This window comes from Rhineura floridana, chromosome 3 (assembly GCF_030035675.1).
Source record: "Rhineura floridana isolate rRhiFlo1 chromosome 3, rRhiFlo1.hap2, whole genome shotgun sequence".
NCBI classification, from domain to species: Eukaryota; Metazoa; Chordata; class Lepidosauria; order Squamata; family Rhineuridae; genus Rhineura; species Rhineura floridana.
Genome location: NC_084482.1, coordinates 44,615,397 through 44,639,218, shown reverse-complemented (window position 1 = coordinate 44,639,218; position 23,822 = coordinate 44,615,397). Strand labels below are relative to the sequence as shown.

The 23,822-nt window shown below is 43.3% G+C and overlaps 1 protein-coding gene across 8 annotated transcripts in view; it reads right to left on the bottom strand.

The window, feature by feature from the left end:
• The window catches only part of ARSG (arylsulfatase G), a 154,361-nt gene that overhangs the window by 37,885 nt on the left and 92,654 nt on the right, over positions 1-23,822 (bottom strand). For all 8 annotated transcript variants that reach the window (XM_061615609.1, XM_061615604.1, XM_061615611.1 and 5 more), the window contains one exon: positions 15,654-15,762. In XM_061615609.1, the coding sequence (XP_061471593.1) occupies positions 15,654-15,762 (109 nt within the window). The remainder of the gene's footprint in view (positions 1-15,653; positions 15,763-23,822) is intronic.

Sequence of the window (23,822 nt, the reverse complement as noted above, 5' to 3'; positions counted from 1 at the left end):
TACAATAAGAACAGATCTGTACACTGAAATTTTCTTCAGAGGCCTTGCCATAATAACCAGGGAGAGCTTTTTTTTTACAGTGGCACTGCAACTGTCCCGAGGGAAAATTTGCTCTGACCCCTCTCAGTTAGGGCCAAATTAGATGTGACTTTTGTTGCATAGTTTACCCTGATGGTGCAGATGATTTTTTAAAAAATAGTTGGTGCAGGGAAGGAAGAGCAAGATCAGGATTGTGATACAGGGAGTGGGGAGAAGGTGGCTCTAACCCTTTGCCCCAACTCTGGTACCAATCAGGAGGGGGAGCACAGCTGACATTTGTAATGGGAGGGAATCTCCCACAGGCGCCCAATGGCAACTTTCCTCCCATTGCAAACAGCAGGCACAAGAAGGCAATTCCAATTGAGATTGTGGTAGGAAAGGGTTCAAAGCCTGCCCTGCTCCAATACATCCTGATTCTGACCTGACTCAGGCCTCTACCATGTTGACTATTTATCTTCATCTTAAAAAAAAAAAAAATCTGCTACACAGGGGCAAACATTAAATCTACTCTCCGCCTTAAACTTCCAGCATCAAATGCAATGCAGTGCTGTTGCAGAGAGCATTCAAGACCTGTGAGTGGTTTCTGGTTTTTAATCTATTGGCTATTTTTGCTACTCCACTACATGTTTTTTTTCTGATGGTTAACTGATCATGCTTTGTGCTTAATGCTCTGCTTTAATATGCGTTTTCATTTTAAATGCTTTTAGCTGTTTAGGGGCTAAATATGGGATATGTATGTTTTAATACAAAAAATGAAATATGAATTGTGACTTTAAAAAAAAAGGAAAAATGCTACCACTCCTCAAGTTGGGTGGGGGAGGAAGAAGAAAACATGACTTCAGTATACGCTATAAAAATATGTTCTGCTGTAAACAACCTCATACTGTTGTAGTACTAAAAATGCATGTTAGGGGAAAGACCAGTTCTTGAATATTTAGTATTTTACAGTTGGCAGTATTAGAGTACTCTGAAACCAGAACTGTTTGGGAGGCAACTACTGGAATTTTCCTCCCCCCAGTAGAGATGATGGTGGAGTGCCACTGACTTCTTTGGGCAACAGCCTGCTAATGCTGAAAGATTAACTTCTCTTCTGTACCCTTGATAATCCTTGACAAGTTCAATGTCCACATCGTCAACTTTAAAGTTACATAAATCTTCTGTTGTCATTATTTTAGTCTTCTTGATGTCCAGCTGTAGTCCTGCTTTTGTGCTTTCCTCCTTAACTTTCATTATCATCATGGTCTGTGGGTGGGTAGGAGACAACAAGGGAGGAGGTGGAGAGTAAAACAGGGTGGAGTGGAGAAAACAATTGTTTTAAAAAATGGAGTGGAGGGGAAAAGGATCTGGAGGTCAAGAACATGGATAAAGGAGGAGAAGGAGGCAGCAGCAGAATGGAGATAAAGAACTGTGGAGGTGAAAGATGACAACGTGTGTGTGTGTGTGTGTGTGTTTGCACTTGGCACACAAAGTGCCCTCCACCACCCTCTCTGGCTACTGTGCTGCATTTGCAGTATTTAAACTTTTTTGCATCTCAGGGGAAAATGTTTGCTTGGGTGAGTGGCCCTTAGCTGGTGGTAAAGCAGGCTCCGGGAGGTGGTTAAGTGAGGGAGATTATGCCTGCTTGCTGAGGGGGAGGTGGGTTGCACTTGGTTTGACATGCAAAGATCTGAGTAGTGGCCTCTGCCTCCCTCCCCACCTCCCTTACCAGCGGAGAGACCACCATTGCTATCTTATGGATAAAAAGAATTATTCTACTATCTCTGTATGTGTGTGTTTATTTTTAATGTTGTTTTAGGCTACTTAGATGTGCAGCAGCCAAGGCCAGCACCTTGTAGGCGTTTTTTTTAAGTAACTGAAATGTAACTGTAGTGATTACTTTTGAGAAAAAGTAAAGTAATCGGTTACTTTCAGAGCAGTTGTAATTGTAACAGTAATTACTACTTTTTTGGGCCATGCAACTGTAACTGTAATCTATTACTTTTTAAAAGTAATCTTCCAAGCTCTGGGTAGTGGAGAGGCTGTATTCCTATTTGAAGAATTAGCTTCAGAGGAGGACATGTCAGAATCACTTTCTTCTAATCATTTGTTCAGTTAAGACTTAGCTGTTATGGAAAGGCCTTCGGAGAAACATGCCAAGGTGATTAGGCCATGAGCCACTGTTTATGTTGTATCCTGCCTCAACTAGAGTGTTAGTATAATTATACTATTTGAGTAAACTAAGTAGTGGGAAACTGAAACATATTTTAATATATGTCACTTCCATACTGAAGGGCTACCTCTTGAGGGCTAGTTTTGGAACCAAAAGGCAAGATATAAATCCAACAGTTGAAATAGTATTACTCATCTTTAGGTTAGTATCCATTTTTGGAGCCCAGGATGATCTCACTTAGTATATATTCCTTCTGGAGATAATGAATGTTTCACATAATCCCAAATTAAATAGGCAAGTGAATGCAAGTATCTTAGATGATGCCATGATAGTAAAAGCCTACTTTCTGTTTCCCTTCTGTCCACATAGCTTAATGATGCTCCTTCCGAAAAAGCTCCTTCCCATGCAGCAAACCAGATCTCTTGGTTAATGCACCTATGCACACATACACGCCACCCAATAAAGGGATGTTGCTCAGTCTGCAGACTTTTGCCAAGGGGGCCTTTGTAGTAAAATGATGGCACAATTTCTCCCTTATTCATCTGAGTGACCTACTTTACTGACCTACTTTTTAATAAGCAGGAAAATCAAAGGCATTGCAGGCACTGATGATGCCATTAAGTAAGGTAGTTTAGTATGGCAGATTTTGATGGAAAAGCATTTGCTCCACCCCTTGAAGCATGGGAGATGGATAATCTTCCTCTCAAGGGAAAGGGAAATGAGCACCAGTTCCCTAGCTAGAGGTCTAGAAAAGAGTTGGCCAAAAAAAGAACTAAGAGCTTCAAGATTTGCTCTGACACAGAGAAGGAAAAGCGCAGCAGTGAAAACTGATTCTGCACTTGCTTTCAGAGCAAGAAAATTAATGTTAAAACAAGAGAAAATGAGAGTCAAGTAGGAATAATACACGAACCTGGGCAAATAGAGAAGTCTTCAGATAGCACCAAATGGACATCTAAAAGCACCAGGTGAACCTCCCTGGGGAGGGCATTCTAAAAATGGGACAATCAAAAAGTCCCCAGTCTTACATCACCACCTCACCTCTGGAGGTAGGAGGATCTGAAGAAGGGCATCAAAAGAGGATCTCATCATGCATACTACAACTCCCATCAGCCTAAGCCAGCATGGCCAACGGATTATTCAAGTTATAGTTCAGAGAAAACATCGGGGGGGCCACATTGGTTACCCCTGATATAAACGTTTATGATCTAATTCAGCATTGTGCCCAGAACAGACTAGGAGCCAACATAACTGCTATAAAATTGGAAAGAAGATATGTTTCCAATACGTAGTCTCAGTCAGTAATAGAGCTGCAGTATTTTTGCACAAAATGAAGCAGAATGCCCCCACATGGGGATAGGCAGAGGTGACTTGGCCATTTCATAGGGTCATCTCATAACACAGGGCGATGGTAGACATTTAGCAAGACAGCCACTACAAACCCCAGTAAGAAACCTCTGTAGCATAGTCACAAGTATGAAACAATGTGAAATGAAGCCTTCAAGATACAAGGAAAGAATTTTTAAGAGTGAAAGAGAAAAGGCATTCTGTGTCATTCCAACAACTAGAGGAGAGAAAAAAACAGATCCTGATTGAAGTGGAAACCCAGAGACCACTTTCTTGAAGGAAATATCAATGTGCAATACCATTTTATTCTGAATGTAGGAACTGAGCCATTAGTGTTGTGGCCATACCATTTGGAATTCCCTCCCATTAAATCTTAGACAGACGCCATTTCTGTGCCTACAGAATACCTTCCTCTTTCAACAAGCCTTTTAAATACAGATCTTTCCCAGTCTACATCTGTATTGGAATTGTTGTTAGATGTTTTAACTGTCTTATCACTTTTATGTTTGTTCTCCGTGGCTCTTCTGGAAGGAAGGATGAGCTATAAATTAAATAAAGAATAATAATATACCAGGGATCAGAGCAGGGGGCACAGTGCCTCAACACTGAAAAGAGGTAACGGCCAACAGGAGAAACTGTTTAAATCATGAAAGATGAAGGTCACAGGCGAGCAAAGGCATAGGCAGACTCTATCAATTGATCGAGCATGAGCGATGGAGTCCAGCCTAGTGCAAGTATGCAAACAGGGAACAATATACTGGTGAGATCTTCAAGGTTATGATTCACCAATAGATACAAGACAACAATGTACCCATCCTCTGATAGATGAAGATGACTGAAAAATGGAGGGAGGTGGTGAGGTTTTGAAAGTGCAGATACAAGATGTAATTCAGAATGTCTTGGACTGAAGCTGTGGAAGATCTGCATCTGCTATCTCTGGTCATCCACTAGGTGTTTGGGAAAACTCTTACAAGTAATGCTGATACCTAGGCATGCAACCGAGATAATCAGCTGTGCAAAGTGACAGGGATGCTAGTGGGATCAGAACTTGCTTCTTAGGAAACTGAGCTTTCTGCCCTCTTTCTGACCACCATCTGATGCTGCTCTGGCAGTAGTCAGAAGAAAACTGAGTGGGAAGACTCTTGCACATACACCCCTTGAGGTATGTGCAAACTGCAGGTACTTCCCACATGAGGGGAGAGGCATGAGCACCTGCTCCTGCTTTTAAGCTCAAGAATATTTCAAGCTCTGCACAAGTGTAGATCTCACAAATGTTTTGGACAAAGACACATGCACCCACATACACACACAAAAATGTCCTGATTAAAACAGGGACAAAACAGCACATGGTAGCCATATCAATATAAGTATTGTAATCTTTTAAGTAGCTACCATGTGGGTCTCAGGTGGATGAACTCAACTCTGCAAAAGCCATCTTTTAACATCAAACTAGACGTGACCATTAATTGCATTAAATGCAATCTATGTGCCCTTTTTTGTTACATCCCTTGAAATGCAGCTTTGGAGAGGTGGGTGTTTGTTGGGACCATGGCAGGGAGAAAAAGAATGAAAGTCTCCTCCTCCACCACCATCACCATCACCATCTGCCCCTCATCCCCACATTCACAATTCAGCTGCTCAGGCTTTCCCACGGCTGCTACTTACATAACAAAAAATAACAGATCCACCTTCAACTGCGCTTACATAATTCACACCCAGCCTAGTTTGACCCTTAAACAAAAGGAGCATGTGCTTCAAACACTAATTCTTTAATGAAAAACAAACTGCTTCAACTTAAAAGTTAGTGCTGTGAAGCATCAGTTTTCCAGGCTGTATTGGTTGGAATTCTGTTGGGAATACAGAAAAACCCTTGGGGGGGGGAAGGAGAGAGAGAGTGTGTGTGTGAGAGAGAGATTGGCCTTAAAACAAATTCCATGGCTGCTGCCACTGAATAGTACTCCGCCATTTAACCCTCCATACATAATCCTAAAAGCCACTTTGAACAATCAATTGTGGGGGCAACCTTTGTTCACAGAGCAGCTTGTGAGCTAAGTGTGTATCCTGACTGCCATCTGTTCATTATTCACCACTTTCAGTGAGTCCCAGTTTCTCAAAGACTATGTATGCAAATCCTTTGACATCAACTATCTGTTCTCAGCAGTTCATCAATGCACTTCCTTCCTTTCTTTCTCAACAATCCAAAACCTACAGTATATACTTCCTGCACAGATTGAAGTAAGTTTCTGCTTATGAAAGTTCATGCCACAATAATTTTGTTAGCTGATGGGAAGCCAGAGGTTCATCTCTCTCTCACTCTCTTTCATTTTTGTCTCCCTTGCAAGGAGAAATTTAATAAATTGTTCATGATTCCAAAGCACTAATTGGTCTCTTAGTTAAACATGCACAGTTGATAAAGTCTTTCTAACAGATGCGTAGAGACTATTCCATGAAAATGCTGGAGCCCAGCCAGTAATGCCAGCATGGCACACCCCTTTCACCATGCAGCCACAGCTGTGTTCATTTCCTTGTGTTGCTGTTGTCTCCTCCTTTCCCCTGGGCCATTATTTTTATGTGGGAGCTACAACAAATGCTTCACGCCTATGCTGCCAACTGAGACTACTGGGAGCAAAAGATAGAGAGGATCTCTCCCACCTTCATAATTCCTTTATCTATCTTGGTGCAGGGATAACGAAACATATACAAAGCTGCTACATGGAGTTTCAGTACTGAAATTTAGCATAATCTCAGTGCAGCAAGAAAAATATTAACCTTGCATGGAATATGGGCCAGAGAAACCACTGGGTTCACTGGGGGATGATGAAAACCAAAGTTTCATGTACATAGGGGTGAGGCTTCTCTTGTTTTTCCCCACTTGTTTTTTGATTAATAAATATAACAGAAAAAAGGAACAAAAAACCACAATAGTAAAAATAGTAACAATTAAAGAAAAATAAAACCCATTGTTGGCTAACATTAACAATAAAAATATTCCATCAATCCTGATTTAAATGTATAAATTAATATAGGCAGTCCAAATATTCAAATAGGTATCTAAACAAAATTGACAGTTATAAGCCATGCATTCAAGTGTAGGAACAGCAGTGAGATCTTCAAACCACCGGGGGTTGGATGGTGGATGTTTGTCCTTCCAGCTTTGCAGTATAAGTCTCTTGGCCACCATAAGGGTTTGCAAAACCCACTTTTGTTGTCCATCCGTTAGTCCCCATACCACAGGAATATAATTTAGGAGTGCATGAACATCTGCAAATATCAAGTATTTCTCCAAAACAAAGTTGATACAAGCAGCAATTTCTGTCCAGAATGAAAACAGTTCTGTCCAGGACATGACCACATCATATGCCTCAAAGCAGCATTTTCAGTGTTGCATCATCACCAACATCTTAGCTAACCAATTCCCTCGTGGAGTCCAATATATTCCCAAACATCTTTGTTGTTGGAGCAATCTCAATATTAAATCTAAAGAGATTGCCTATAGATGCTAAAGCAACTTCCCACTGAAACACTTATCTTGTGAGTGGAAACCATATACTCCAGTACAGGGGTGGGCAGAATATCAACTGGGATCCACTGGTAGATCTCTGATGATTTGCAGTAGGTTGACAAAGATTTCTGGCTCCCAATTGTTCAACTGGAAAAATTAATTATCTAAATAGCCTCCCCCATCCCCAAATTAGGTTCAACCGCATTTTTGTTTGAAATAACTTGTAGCCATGGTGGTTTTGGTACTGAACACATGCCTGAGCTAAGCAGATGCTCAGAAACATCCAGTTCCTTAATACTTAAATGTATGTCACAGTAACATAGGAATCTGACTTAGGCTGAGTCAGACCACTGGTTCATCTAGCTCAGCATTGTCTCCTTGGACTGGCAGTGGCTCACCAGGTTTTCAGACTGGAGACATTCCCAGCCCTTCCTGGAGATGCTGGGGATTGAACCTGGGACCTCCTGCATGCAAAGCAGATGCTCTACCACTGAGCTAGAGCTGTTTCCCAAAGGGGAAAGGTCCCTCAGCCACTATTTTGCACTTGGCTCAGGCTACTAGGCTTCAGGGGCCTGGTTCAGGGATGGAAAGATCTGTCAGTTTCCGTTCTCTCCATTTCTCATTTTTCCTATCTTAAATTCAGTTCTCCACATTTCTGCAGCAATTTGCAATTTTTTTAAAAAAAATCCACATGAAAATTCTAGAGCATTTTAGTATGAATTTCTCCGAATCATTTTTATAGGCAGTTTTGACTAATATACACATTTTTGCAAGCCAGTTCTCATTATATAATGCATTTTGCCTTTTATTTTCACTCATATATTCATTTAATGCACAATTTCCCCTAACGTGCATTTTTGTAGACATTTTTGGGTTAGTGATCTGCATAGCACAATTAGAATGCATATTTCAAAGGATTGCAGTTTAACAAACCATGGTCTGTTGGGCCAGGACAGGTCTGTTGTTTGATTGTGCTCAAACAATCCCCTCCTTTCTCCCTTTTCTCTTTTATTTTGTTAAATTAGTTTCCTACAATGTCCAAACTGGTGTCCAAACCTTGATTTAAATGCTACTTATAACCAGAATCAAACCACACTAATCCCCAAATCCCAAGTCAAAATAGGACTAGTTCCTCTTCTAGGAAGATTTCCAAGGACCAAACTATACATAACTTAACAATGTCTTTACATCTAAGTTGCTGATAATTAATGGGATCAGAATGTGTGTGTGTGTGTAATTTACCCCTCCTCTAGTGCAGTCCTGAGGAAAATTCCTCTTTGGAACATTCACAGGGGGGGGGATCCTCCTTTAGCACTAGAAGAGAGATCCCCTCCTCCCAATGCAGCTTCAGAAGGATTTGCCCTCAGGATTGCAGCAGAGTAAGAAAGGGTTACATTTCCCCTCCACACCACATCTGTTCTGATCCTATTATCAGCATCTCCCTTCAGCAGATACAATTTGCATTTTAAAAAACCTGCACCTTAGATGGAAAGATGGATGTATTTAACTTCACATGTTGTTTACACAGCCTCAATCTGAATGGAAAAATCTCTCAATTTCACAGGATGACCTGAAACACATAGTAGAACTGCACCAAATGCTTAGAAAGGAGGATATTTCATTTTCCTCACAATCTATTATTGGGGACAGGCCAACAGATTCCACTGGATAGTCTGCTGGAAGGATCCATTCTCAGGTCATCAAGCTCTTCTTTGCATGCTTGTTGAGGGGATGAATACTTAGAATGTTTGCCCCAGCGAAGTACTGGGCATGAGTTTCTGAGACACAAATATTCAGGTCATTTTTTCCTTTTGGCTCTCCTCTCCCTACCTCCCTACCAGCTATCTCAGACCTGTTACAATTGAGAGATCCTAGTATATCACTCTTTATAATCGGTTCAATTGAGGAAATGCTTTTGTTTTTGTATTTTTGGTTGGTTGACTGTAATAAACTTACTACTAATCAAGCAACAACAGCCATCAAGACCAAGGTGTTACTGGTGGGGGATAAGGGAGGGTTGGGAAACTTTGACCTGGTGCTTAATGGGGTGAGATTGCCCCTAAAGGACCAGGTCCGCAGCCTGGGGGTCATTTTGGACTCTCAACTGTCCATGGAGCCCCAGGTAGCTGCAGTAAGTCGGGCAGCCTGGTACCAACTTCATCTGGTACAGAGGCTGCGACCCTACCTTCCTATACATCTGCTTCCACGAGTGATACATGCCCTGGTCTCCTCTCGCTTAGACTACTGTAATGTGCTCTATGTGGGGTTACCCTTGAAGACGGTCCGGAAATTGCAGCTGGTACAGAATGCGGCGGCACACTTAATAAAGCAAAGCCGTCGCCGGGACCATATCACCCCAGTGTTGATGGAGCTACACTGGTTGCCAGTTGTATACCGGGCCCAATTCAAGGTCTTGGTATTAACCTTTAAATCCCTAAACGGTTTTGGCCCAGTTTATCTGAAGGAACGCCTCCAGTATCACCAAATATGCCGCCAAACAAGATCGGCCTCACAAGACCTTATCTCGGTCCCACCGGTGAAAACAGCTAGGCTGGTGCGGACCAGAGAGAGGGCCTTCTCGGTCGTGGCCCCCACCCTCTGGAACTTGCTTCCTTTTGACCTTCGACATGCCTCCTCCTTGATGGCTTTTCGTCGAGCCTTAAAGACCTTGTTATTCAGGCAGGCCTATGGGATTTCTGGGGTGGGTTAGGCTATTACTAACAGGTGGTTTACTGTTGTATGAATATGTTTTAAATTGTGTTTTATATTGTGGAAGTCGCCCAGAGTGTCTGTTAAGTCAGACAGATGGGCGACTAACAAATAAAATTTTATTTATTATTTATTATTATCTCTTAAATAACATTAGCTCCAAAAATATGTAGAAGGTAATGGACATAATGCAATATCCATGCCACATCAGCACGGATTCACCGTAACCAATGTATTGATTTCAGGCATCCTTTCCAACATGCAGCATAAGGAGGCAGCCCAGAATGAAAGTATTTGCCAAACTACTGGGAGTAAGACAGCACACAGAGGTACCCTCAAGCTTTGTATACATGGTCAGATTGGGACAGCATTCAGTGCTATGCCTGCACACAGCCCATAGGAGACCAAACTGTCATAGCAATTGTTAGTATTAGTAATAACTTCTAGAAGGCACTTCCATGGCCGAAGAGGCTTACATAATCCCAGTAATAAGAAAATAGCACCCACAGAACTGATTTACAATTATAATAAAGCCTAATTATAATTACTATTATTCCAGTGGATTAATTCTTGCAGTTCCAGGGACATTTATTCCCACAATTGAAAGCTACTGTGTGTGAGAGAGAGAGAAACCGACCAGGATCATTCACTTATCAGTGTAAAAATTATGTGTATAAATGTCCTCATTCATAAGGATATAGCTATCAGCATAGTGTGACTTCTGGACTTGGTGTGTGTGTCAGGAGCAGAAGGCAGGCAGGTCTCAAAGTGCAGCAACATTAGAATCATGACACTAGGAAACAGTCAGCTCCCAGTAGTGACAGCCAGAGGCGTGGTCAAAAGCAGCAGCATCACAAGGCAACTAGAAGGGATCTAAGCCAGGTACATAGTAGATAGTAAGGCAAGGTGATGGAGGACAGGAGCAGAGAGCAGGCAAGTAGATACACATAAAATGAAATCAGCAGCAGTTTGGCCCTACCCAGATGACCGAAATCCCAGATCAGAAAAAGGTGGAATCTCACTGGCTCCCTAATGCTTCTGATTGTGCTGCTGTCTAAGAAGGGCTCAGTGTGGGCTTGGTAATATGCAGCTGCTTGACTTAGCAATGCCAAATAGCAATGAACAGCTGCCTTACGTACCTGTAGCTCCATCTTCCATCCAGCTGCCTTGGTCACAGAGAGTGCAAAGAGCTGGCTGCAATCATCCCTAGTTCAATAGCTGTACATCAGAAGACCCAGGTTCAAATTCCTATGCACAGCCATGAAATGCACCAGTTGGCTTTTGACAAATAACTGTCTCTCAACTCAGAAGGTTGTTTTATGGAAAAACATAATATATTGAAGCCTGTCCTGAGCCCATGAGATCAGCCAAGAAAAGAGTATAAATAATAATTGATATGATCATGACTTCTACCAGACAACTGAGGCCAGATTACGATCTATTATACCAAAGCAAAGACTCTGGGTTTCTGGTTCACCTCCTTTCTAGCACATTCTGCAAAGTGTTATCAAGAAACATTCAATAGGGCATATTCAGTCATTTCCATATGATGGCAAGGACAGCGTGTGTGTGCACTATATGTTATGGTTTTGTTGAGAAATGCTAGCTGTTTAATTGTTCCCAAAACTATATTCCAAATTCAAAAGTAAAAAAAGAAAAAGAAAAATTTGAGATGTACCACCTCAATTTAAACTAATGATCTCTATTTAAATCAATCATGAAAGAATTCCTATGGGGGGCGTCCATGCTAAAAGAGCAACAAATTCTGTAGTTTGACTAAAACTGCATTTTTAATATGCATAATGTCCTGCTGATATGATGGTGGGTGGGCTTCTCTTGCACTGTGAACACCTTCCTTTATAGGAAGGTCTTCAGTTTTTGAAATACTGATGTTTTTATTAAATTTTAATTTTAATGTTTTTCATTGTATTCTTTTCTCCTTCTTTTGCCATTTTGAACTTTTGGAAATATGGGATATAAAAATCAATCAATCAATCAAATAGCATAAGAGGTCTTGCTGGTTCAGACCAAGCTCAGTTTGTCCAACAATCTGTCTCCAACAGTGCCCAAAGAGATACTTCTGCAAACATAAGGAGGGTACTTCCAACAGTAACATTGCTACAGCTTACCAAGACAGCTCAGGGGTGAGGCAGGGTGGGACTGGGCACTGCAGATGCAGCAGCAGGAGCACACGCACAGCCCCAACCTCACCACCACCATGCCCTGCCCCAGTAAGCACCAGCAGTTACAGTGTCAAGTAGGCTGTGGTGTGACACTGCCCCACTAAACAAACTGCTCCTGAAAGGGCACGAAGGGGATGACCATTCCTCATTGTCTACCCCTAACACTAAAAGTATACTGCCACTGAACATGGAGGTTTCAGTTATATATCATGGTTCACAATTGTAGTCAGACCTGAATTTGCCTAACTCTTTTTAAAGCCATCTAAGTTATACCATTAAGGACAGCACCACATCTTGTGGCAGTTAAAGTCCTTAGTTGTGCACTGAAGAAAAGAGTGAAGTATTTACAGAGCTATGAAAATATTCTGCATCTCTGCAAAAGACCATACAAATAAAGAATGTGGAACTGGGGTCAGGAATTCAACATCCATAGAAGCTAATTTATCATAGACAAGCAACAATAAAGCTTTTCTGATGAAATCTCAGAGGCCAGAGCAAAGCTGAGCAAGACCCCCGGAGGTCAGATAGCAAAGTTTCTGTACTCTGCATGGATCCTTGCCCCCTTTTCTGTGGCCAATCATTTTTGTATTTTTGGTTAAAACTGCGTATTTTATTAGGGTAGCAGCTTTTCTTGATCGAGATTTTAGGGTTTAGGGAATGAAGATGCATGCCATGGGAAAGAAGGAGATTATCAGAACTGATAAAGCATGAACCATGAAATGCCCTACAAGAGATCGTCTTTTCTTTTTTGCTTTCCAACAGATACTCTATTTACATGTTCTAAAACTTTTTTTTTTAATTTGCAATATTTAGACAAGAAAATTTAGTGAAAACTGTAAGTCTCAGGAGTCTGACAAAATCACCACATTCCTTGCCGGACAATTATAAAAGAACAGAGGTCTGCAGCCAAACATTTGGCTGATACTGTAAATAAATTTAACAACACTTTCATATATATTTCACCTCATCATACATGATCTCAGCAATCCTATGAACAAGGCAGGCAATATTCTCTTCCTATTGTAGATGAGGGCTGAGACTGAGATAATATCCACTTGGGAAAAGCTACCTGCTAAATTTGTGGGTGAGGTGAGACTTGAACCATGGACTGCCCAGCTCACACTCTAAGGCCAAATTAGACATGATGCTATTCACCTCTTTAGCCCTTGTATGTCTGATTTTTTAAAAAACAAAGAGTTGCTGCTGGGGGTGTTAGCAGCCGGTAAGGCATTGCTTCCTGTACTCATATCTCTCAGGAGGTGATGATGCCAAGGAGATGATACCCCAGGGAGTGACCCATGCTGTTGCTGTCTGTGACTGGAGCTTCTGATTCCTAAGCAGACAGTCACTGGCTTCACTGCTCCTTGTGTTGTATTTATCTCCGCAAGAGAGATGAACGTTGTGCTATCACTAATGTTTGTGACCTGGAGAAGAGAGATTATTGGGGCAGTTTAAGAGAAAAGACAGTGGCCATGATCCCTTTCGTGTACCTCACATGCACCTGCACCCTCTGTAGCTCTACTCCCTACCTGCTTAATGTAATGCTATCTTGTCCAGTTGCATCCTCTTCCCTCCTGAATGCACTGTACTTTCCAAAGTGTCACCACCGCCAGCAGCATCAATGTAGATTCCTCTCATTCCGCAATTTTTAGCTCCCCCTCCCATTTCCATCAGCTGTTGGGCAGGAAAAGAGAGGCTTTGCCTGCTGCTGGATCGGCTGCAAAATCAATGCCACATTAAAATACTAGAGCTTGTTCCTCTCCCCCTACTTCCCCCTATCAGCCCAAGGAAGCTCAGTTAAAAACCTCCTCTAAACTCCGTGTTTTCAATGACTTGTTTGTGTAATATCGCAAAATAGCTTTTGTGGAAATATTATTCATTAAACATTTGATTTTACATTTGATCATAAAATAGTTTTTTTTTTAAAAAACCAATGCGATACAGTTACAGAAGCCAGAGGTACTGTAAGAAAGGAGGAGGAGGCGTGGACAGAGGGTGGGGGGAGGGAGAAGGGGCTTGGCATATGACAGAGGAATGCCCATGGACCACCTATTGCAGGAAAGTCCACAGCATTGTCTCTGAGTGCGGACTTTAATGCGACTGATTATCGGTTTAGAAAAGCTTATCAGGTTTTCGGGGTTATTTCTAATGCAGATTTGTTAACACGAAAATTCATAGTAGCTTGCAACATCATATGGATGACAGTGAATTAATGAGGACACAAAGCAATTACACTGCAGATTATATAGTCGTATGGACGGACCCTCAGGCACAACTACACTCTCCACATCTACACTTAAGATCTAGTAACAGAAACTTTGAATGCTTCAGTGGGGTAGGCAACTTTTTTCAAACTGAGGGCCACCTTTTCTTCTGGGCAAACATACAGGGGCCGCATGTCAGTGGAGGGGGAGGAAGTCAGGGGCAGCAGCAGAAGAAGCAACACATGTGAATTGTACAGGACAGTTTTACACTCATACACCTCCGCCTTCCATGTAGGCAAGCAAGAGGCATTATCAGAGTTCAAGGACATTCCAGCCAGGCAAAAACACTCAGGGAGGGTGCAAAGCAGGGGTTGGTGAGGGGTGTGGCCTAGGGAGAGTCTCAAGGGCCAGCTTGAGTTACCTAGAGGGCCACCTTTGGCTCCAGGGTCTGAGGTTCCCCACCCCCACTTCAGAGCATTCACAGCACTTCGCATATATCATCTCAAGAATCCTGGCAACAACACTGTAAGGTAGAACCACATAAATAACCCCATCTTATATAGGGAAAAGACTGAGCATGAGAGATAGCAGCTTGCTGAAAGCTAAGTTAATGACTGAGGTGAGATTTGAACTCTCATCTTCCCACTCATAGCTGTCACCTCTTAGCCAGGACACTACAGTTCATCTATGGAAATGCAGTGTGGGGGATACGTCCCCAGCAGACCATCTGGACTACTATGGAAGTTCTATAAAAGGTTTTGCCTATGGGCGCAATTGTTCAGATTAATGATGCCAAAGCAATGACCAACTACTACAAAAGGTTTTGTGGCATCTTGGAGACTATCAAAACTTATTATGGCATAAGCTTTCATGAACCACAGTCCACTTCATCAGATGCATGGGATGCTATCCTCAGCTACAGGTAGATCTACACATGGTTTGATGGGGGTGGAGGCTGTAAACAGCGAGATCAGAGGGAAATGAAAGTACATAAGATTATCAGTGGAACAGAATTTTTACTCTAGTCTTAATGAGAGGAGGATTTCAAAATCTTTACCTGAGTAAACATCCCCAAAGTTAACTTTTGGTCCCTTTCAAACTCAGTCTTATCCAGAAGGCCAACACACCTCTGGAAGAGCTCAGCTATTGGCTCAGTGGTCTGCATATCTGAACTCCTTCACCCTGAGTACCACACAGTTTTCCAAAAAGCCGCCTTCTTAATCCTTACTTGCACATGCTGTCACGCAAGGGGGCTAAAGGATGTGGAGGATTGCATAAAGCTGTGGACACATAACAGAGGTCATTACTAGTTAACTCAAGACAAGCCCTCTATTTGCGACATTGTTTATCCCTGTCCTTCCACTTTCAGGAATGTATGTTCTCAGTAGTTCTGCTTCACATGAGAGCAATTTAACTGTTCCCAGTGTAAAGCCTCCCACAATTCTGGATTTGGCCATCAAAGGCCCTCTCCTGGCAGACCACAAAAGGGTCCTAGAAGAAGAGCAAGCATTCTGTTCCCCTACCTCAACATCACAGAACTCGTCACGTTCGTTGGGATCTTCCCCGCCCAATAGGCCAGTGTGGGAACACGGTGTCCCCCTTCCCAGGTCGTTTGCTTTGCTGAGCTCCCATCTGTGAAATTTAAACAGAGAAAATGTATTTGCAGAGGCTCATGTGCCAGTAACTTTTCCCTTGGCTCACAAAAAAAGAAAAAAAAAATCTGATAAGCCAAGATTGCAAAATAAAGCAAATCATTCAGAGCCCGGAGAACAAGTCCTCTGGAGGAAAAAAAAAAAGAAATATAAGGAGTCCATTAGGGGGATGTGAAGATATGCCACATGAAAAAAGCACACATGCAATAACAAACAACACAGCAGTCCAAATGACACCATCAATTCTTCCTTCTGTGCCTGCTTCAGTTTATTCAGGACCAGCAACAGCACAGTACAAGGCCTATTCAGTGTTGAATCTGGGATATTTCTGAGCTTTGCCTTTATGTGGGGGCTCCTGAAGATTACAAATAGTTACAAAGTGCTGGTGTACCCAGCATGCAAAGCTTGTACCTGGGTTCAATCTCTGCTGGACTGTCTGAATTTGGATTAAGTCATGGTCTCGCAGCTCCACTAACCTTCCTTCAGGACCAGCTGCAAAAGCACATGAGACAAAGACTCTGCACACACACAAATGCTGTCCTAAAGCATATCCATAAAAGCCCAGTATGACTAACAGATGGGTGGGGCTATCTAGACAGATAGATGCAACTCCAGCGTGCTGTTGACTGAAAAGTCACTGCAGGGGATAACTACAGCTGTGGCTGAGAGAAGAAAGTGAGAAGAGGCTTGCCTCAGGATGGGCTTGGATCTCCTTGCCTTCACTTTCACATACACACACATACACGTGTGCATGTGGACTCAGCAGCAATGAAAGCATGGCTTGAGAGATGCTGCAGATGAGTTAAAGAGGCGTAGAAAGGTGCTGCCACTGGGATGACGCTGGGTGGGTAGGCTAATCGATCAGACAGGAAATGCAAGGACTCTTCAATTTTATTTTATTTTAAAAAAGAACTTCATGGAATGTGAGCAGATGTTCCATCTTAACAACCTTTTAATTCATTTTAAAGATTTTAAGAAGGGCACTTTTGCCTTCTAATGTATTTGTACAATTTTTAAAAAAACAAAAACTACACAGTTGTTTTCACAAGTGGACCATCCACAGTTTTCTTGTTGCATAAGAAAAACATGAAGCGCACAGTAAATAATTTAATTGATTTCAAGCCAATTCATAGAATCATAGAGTTGGAAGGGGCCTTGTAGGCCATCGAGTCCAACCCCCTGCTCACAGCAGGAAATCCACAGCTAGAGCATCTCCCGCAGATAGCTGTCCAGCCTCTGCTTGAAGACATCCAGCGAAGGGGATCCCACCACCTCCCTAGGCAGTCGGTTCCATTGCCGAACTGCCCTTACTGTCAAGAAGTTCCTTCTAATGTCCAATCTGAATCTACGCTCCTGCAACTTAAAACCATTAGAACTAGTCCTACCCTCTGGGGCAGCAGAGAACAAATCTGTACCCTCCTCTATGTGACAGCCCTTCAGGTACTTAAAGAGTGCAATCATGTCACCCCTCAGCCTTCTCTTCACCAGACTGAACATGCTAATTTCCTTCAACCTTTCCTCATAAGACTTGTTCTCCATACCGGCTATCATCCTCGTCGTCCTCTTCTGAACCCACTCCAACTTGTCTATATCTTTCTTAAAATGAGGCGCCCAGAAATGAACGCAGTATTCCAGATGAGGCCTGACTAATGCAGAATATAGTGGGACTATTACTTCCCTCGACCTGGAAACTATAGCTCTGTTCATGCAGCCCAAAACTGCATTTGCCTTTTTTGCCGCAGCATCACACTGCTGGGTCATGTTCAACTTGCGATCCACTACAATTCCAAGGTCCTTCTCACACACACTACTGCTAAGCCGGGTATTTCCCATCCTGTACCCGTGCATTTTGTTTTTGTGGCCTAAATGCAGAATCTTGCATTTGTCTTTATTGAATTTCATTTTATTAATTTCAGCCCAATTTTCTAGTCTATCCAGGTCCCTTTGGATTTTATTCCTGTCTTCCATTGTGTTAGCTATCCCTCCCAGTTTCGTATCATCCGCAAACTTCATAAGGCTTCCCTCCACCCCGTCATCTAAGTCATTGATAAAAATGTTGAAGAGTATCGGCCCCAGGACAGAACCCCGTGGCACTCCACTCGAAACCTCCTTCCAGTCCGAAGCAGAGCCACCGACGACCACTCTTTGAGTACAGGTTTCCAACCAGTTGTGAATCCACCTGACAGTATTGCCATCTAGTCCGCATTTGACTAGTTTGCTAATCAAAAGGTCGTGGGGGACTTTGTCAAACGCCTTGCTGAAATCTAGATAGATGACATCTACAGCATTTCCACCATCTAGTAAGCTAGTGACCCGATCAAAAAAAGAGATGAGATTAGTTTGACAGGATTTTTTCTTGACAAACCCATGCTGGCTCCTACCAATCACAGCATTGTCATCTAGATAGCTGCCAATGGACTCTTTAATTATCTGTTCTAATATCTTTCCCGGTACTGAAGTCAGACTGACCGGCCTGTAATTCCCCGGATCTTCTTTTTTACCCTTTTTAAAGAGCGGGACGTTTGCCCGTCTCCAATCCTCCGGCACCTCTCCCGTTCTCCAGGATTTCTCAAAGATGATGGCAAGAGGTTCCGAGAGTACATCAGCAAGTTCCTTCAATACTCTGGGATGCAGTTCATCAGGCCCTGGAGATTTGAACTCATTTAGGTTAACTAGGTATTTCCTGACTATCTCCTTATCAATCTTGAACTGCAATCCCGACCCCTTACTGAGATTGCTACCGATGCATGGTTGCACACTGTTCCCTTTTTGGGAGAAAACGGAGGCAAAATAGGCGTTGAGCATTTCTGCCTTTTCCTTGTTATCTGTCAACATTTTGCCATCTTCATTGAGCAGCAGTCCCACCGTTTCCTTGGTCTTTCTCTTGCTTTGAACATATCTGAAAAACCCCTTTTTGTTGTTCCTCGCTTCCCTCGCCAGCCTCAGCTCTTTCTGGGTTTTAGCTTTCCTTACGCTATTCCTGCAAGCCCGAGCCGCTCGTCGGTACTCTTCCTTGGTGATGCGTCCTTCCTTCCATTCTTTATACATGCTCTTTTTTATTTTTACCTCCTCCACCAGTCTTCCGTGTAGCCACATTGGCTTTTTCCGATGTCTTCTGTTTTTCTTCCTCTTTGGAATTGTTTGCGATTGAGCTTTTTGTAATACGTTCTTCATGAACTCCCATGCTTCTTGGGCTCCTTTTTTCTTTAGTCTATCTAGCCACGGGATCCTACCCATCATTTCCCTGAGCTTGTTAAAATCGGATTTCCTGAAATCCAAGGTCCATATTGGACTATATTCTTCTTTGGCTTTCCCCAGAATCACAAATTCCAGAATTACGTGGTCACTTTCCCCCAAGGTACCGACCGCTTTAATTCCCGTGACCAATTCGTCCCTGTTAGTTAAGATCAGGTCCAGGGTTGCCGATCTCCTTGTTCCTCCTTCTACTTTTTGAAAGAGGAAATTATCAGCAAGGCCCATCAGGAATTTGTTGGAGGCTTTGTGCTTCGCAGAGTTTGTCTCCCAGCAGATATCCGGGTAGTTGAAGTCCCCCATCACTACTACTTCTTGCCTCCTTGAGATTTCAGAGATTTGTTTGAGAAAGGCCTCGTCTACCACCTCTTCTTGGCCAGGTAGTCCGTAGTAGACACCTACTACCATGTCGGTTTTATTTGTTTCTCCATTTATTTTTACCGAAATGGTCTCTACCGAACCACTTTGTTCGCTCTCTTGGATTTCCATAGAGGTGTATTTGTCTTTGACGTATAACGCTACTCCCCCTCCTTTTCTGTTGCTTCTATTCTTTCTGTAGAGTTTATATCCTTGAATGGCTATATTCCAATCATGGGAGTCATCCCACCAAGTCTCTGTTATCCCTATGAAGTCATATTTGCCTTGATGCTCTAAGACTTCAAGCTCCTCTTGCTTGTTTCCCAAGCTCCGCGCGTTGCTATATAGACAACAGAAGTCTCTTTTGTCCTGATTGGATTCCTCCGTTAATATACAGTGAGCTTTGCCGTGCATCCCTTTCTCTCTACCAGTGTCTCGTGTACCCTTCAAATCCTTACGTTTACAGCCCACTGTCTTTGGATCGGTATTTGAGCTATCATCTCCATCCCCCAGAGGCTTTAGTTTAAAGCCCTCTTGATGAGTTTTGCCATACTTCTGCCCAAGAGATTCTTGCCAGTCCTCGTGAGGTGCAGCCCATCTCTTGCCATCAGTCCCCCCTCCAAGAAGCTTAGACCATGGTCCCAGAATCCAAACCTCTCCCGTCAACACCATCTGCGTAACCAGTCGTTGACCTGCAGTATCTTCCTTTCCCTTTGTAGTCCTCTATCCTTGACGGGAAGAATTGACGAGAAGACCACCTGCACCCCCAAATCCTTGACCTTCCTACCCACAGCCTCATAGTCTGAGGTGATCTGTTCCAAGGTGTTTCTGGCCGTGTCGTTTGTGCCCACATGGATGATGAGAAAGGGATACCTATCTTGGTTCCCAATGAGCCTCGGCAGGTTGTCAGTGACGTCCCGGATGCATGCCCCAGGGAGACAACAGACTTCCCGATTCATTTTGTCCGGCTGGCATACCGGTGCCTCTACCCCCTTGAGCAACGAGTCTCCAACCACCAGCACCCTCCTCTTTTTGCCACGAGCGGTGGTTGCATCAGCTTCCTTCTTCTGGGGTGTGGAGTCTTCCTCTGCAGTCAGTGGCTCTTGATGCAGGTGAGTTTGTTGAGGCTCTTCAGAGTTGCTGTCTGCCGAGAGACACTGAAAGCGATTTGTTAGTTGCAGCAGTTCTGAATCCCTCCTGTTTTTCCTTGCCCTTACAGTGACAGTTCTGCTCACACATCTAGGCCTCAGAGGCTAAGACAGAGATGGATGTGTTTGTGTTCTGTTTGCACAAGATTTGGAAATGTTCAGTACATGAAGCTGTTACGTCCAGACTACAGAAACATTTATATAACCATACACCTGGCAGCATTGCCTTGCACTGTAGACAATTTCCCCTAATGTCTGCTTGCACAGGAAGCTACCTTTTAGCAGGGGCTCTCCAGGCTCTTAGGTGGAGGAGAGCCTTTCCCATCGCCTGCAACAATTATTAGCATGCGTTGTTTCCCTACAGACCTTTACTTCACCTTAACTAGGGTTGACAGCTGATCGGGGGGGAAAACGCAGCCTGGCCTGCTCTTGTGCCTTTAACTTTGGCACCATGGTATCCTTCTGGGGAGGCTCACGGAGTTGGGAGTTGGAGGTACTGCTTGGCTGTGGTTCTGCTCCTACTTGGCGGGTCGTCCCCAGAAGATAGTGCTTGGGGAACATTGCTCGACTCCGTGGGCTCTCGAATGTGGGGTTCCGCAGGGGTCGGTTCTGTCTCCCATTCTTTTTAACATCTACATGAAGCCGTTGGGTGCGGTCATCAGGAGTTTTGGAGTGCGTTGTCATCAGTACGCTGATGACACGCAGCTCTACTTCTCCTTTTCATCCTTCTCAGGTGAGGCTGTCGATGTGCTGAACCGTTGCCTGGCCGCGACAATGGACTGGATGAGAGCTAACAAACTGAGGCTCAATCTGACAAGACTGAGATGCTGCTGGTGGACGGTTTCTCTGATCGGATGGTGGATACATATCCTATCCTGGATGGGGTTACACTCCCCCTAAAGGACCGGGTTCGGAGCTTGGGAGTCGTTCTAGACTCTTCCCTTTCACTTGAGGCTCAAGTAGCCTCGGTGGCACGGAACGCATTCTACCAACTTCGGTTGGTAGCCCAGCTACATCCCTATCTGAGTAAGGAGGACCTTACATCGGTGGTACATGCTCTGGTAACCTCGCATTTGGACTACTGCAATGTGCTCTACGTTGGGCTGCCTTTGAAGACAGTTCGGAAGCTGCAGCTAGTGCAAAATGCGGCTGCCAGATTGTTGACAAGGACCAAGCGGTCCGATCACATAACACCTGTTCTGGCACGCTTGCACTAGCTGCCAATATGCTTCCAGGCCAGATTCAAAGTGTTGGTATTAACCTATAAAGCCTTATACGGCATGGGACCACGATATCTGTTGGAACGCCTCTCCCGATATGAACCCGCCCGCTCACTGCGTTCTGCTTCGAAGGCCCTCCTCCGGGTTCCTACTCATAGAGAGGCCCGGAGGGTGGTGACAAGATCTAGGGCCTTCTCAGTGGTGGCCCCCAAACTGTGGAAGAGTCTCCCCGAGGAGGTACGCTTGGCGCCGACACTGCTATCCTTTCGGCGCCAAGTTAAAACCTTCCTCTTTCCCAATGCATTTTCACTTAAGCTATTGATTTTTCATTTGTTGTAATTGATTTTAGACTGTTTTATTGTTATATGTTTTCATTGTATTATATTGTGTATCTTAGTATTTTTGTTGTTCACCACCCAGAGAGCTTCTGCTAGTCGGGCGGTATAAAAGTTTAATAAATAAATAAACAAACTGTATCTGTGATGTGCAGCAATCACAAGGTGAAGCTCTTCCTAGCATGGAGGTGAAGATCATCACCTACTCGTATCGGCACACAAGTTGCTATTCAAAGCAGAGCCACAGAGGCCAACTGAAAAGTTGGCAACCTCAACTTTACCTGCGATGTGTGAGTAACTGAGGAAGTGGATCAGGTTTCCTTGCTTAGGACTTAAAGGCACTCTAGTTAATTACTAGTCACTTTCTCATGGCATGTACACAAAAAGACCTTGCTCTGCTGATAGCTCTGTCACCTCAGAGGTAGAGCAGACATCTACAGTACTAAACTACTGTCACTTTTAGACCATTCTAATGGGCATGGTTTCTTTCCAAGAATGCTTGGAGTGAACGTTTGGTTGGTTGTTGAGAATCTTCTATTAAGTACTGCTAGTCTTCTTAACAGAACAAGTCTTTGGGAAAAGTGAATGACCATTAAATTAGTTTATAACTGTAGTGTAGATTCACTAATAGGCAACAAACCTTGCGGTTTAAGAACGTACCTATAGCCCACAGATATTTCTATCAAACTTTAAAAAGCAGGGAAATTGGGCAGCTATAGTGAATGCACCAGGGGAGCAGGAGACCTGACCTCCTCTCTGAGATATTGTACTGCCCTACAAATTTGTCAAAATGCAAACCCAATTTGTCTTGGTCTTTCACAGTCCAATCCACTTGCAGAGAAAAAAGTCCAAAACGGCTCTGGAGTTTTTTTCTGTCTTTTTAGACTTTGAACTCTCTATTCTCTCTGACTGTTTTGTGTATCGCCATGAAAATTGACAGGGTTGTTAAGCAAGCGTTTCTGAGTTCAGGACTGTAAGTTTGGTAAGGTTTTATTTTGAAATGAGCTTATGGGAAGCCTCAGAATGGCATGGGGGTATTTTCAATTTAACACCATGTTCACAGAACTCATGTTCAACTCCTAAATGATTCTCAGAAGTCCTGTTACCTATCCAACTGCTTCTCATCTTACATTTTCTATTCTCCCCTCATATATTTGTTTTGTTGCTTTCTCCTTCCTTCTCCAGATTATAGACAACATTTTGATTTTCTTAGTCTTGCCTGTAGAGCAGTAATGGGCAACTAGTGGCAATTTTACCTACTACTCCTTCCTCTGGCATCCCTACCAAAATTAAATCAAGACAACAGTACACATTTTGTCAAACAGAACATTGTTTTGAAGAGTTGTATATGAGAAAGATAAATTCCACACTTTAACGTTGTATTTCCATTTGGGGTTTTGCTGCTGTTTTACAAGTTTGCAGGGAGGGCATAATTTGCCCCCATTTAAATTAAAGCCCTATCCCACCTCACCCTATCTGGTTCTCTCCAGGCTGAGGACAGGCTGATCTCCAACTTTGCATTCTTTGTTTATGCAGGCTACTTGGCACATATAGGCTCCTCTTACCTTGATGTGGAACCCTAATCATGCAGGGTTGTATTAGACTCCCCTCTACAGATGCCTCTTCACCCCACACCCCACAATGCATAAACAGCGAGGGTGGGCAAAATAGGATTAGAGCTCCATTTTTTTCAGGCCTCCAACATTAGACCTCTTTGGCTAGACTGGA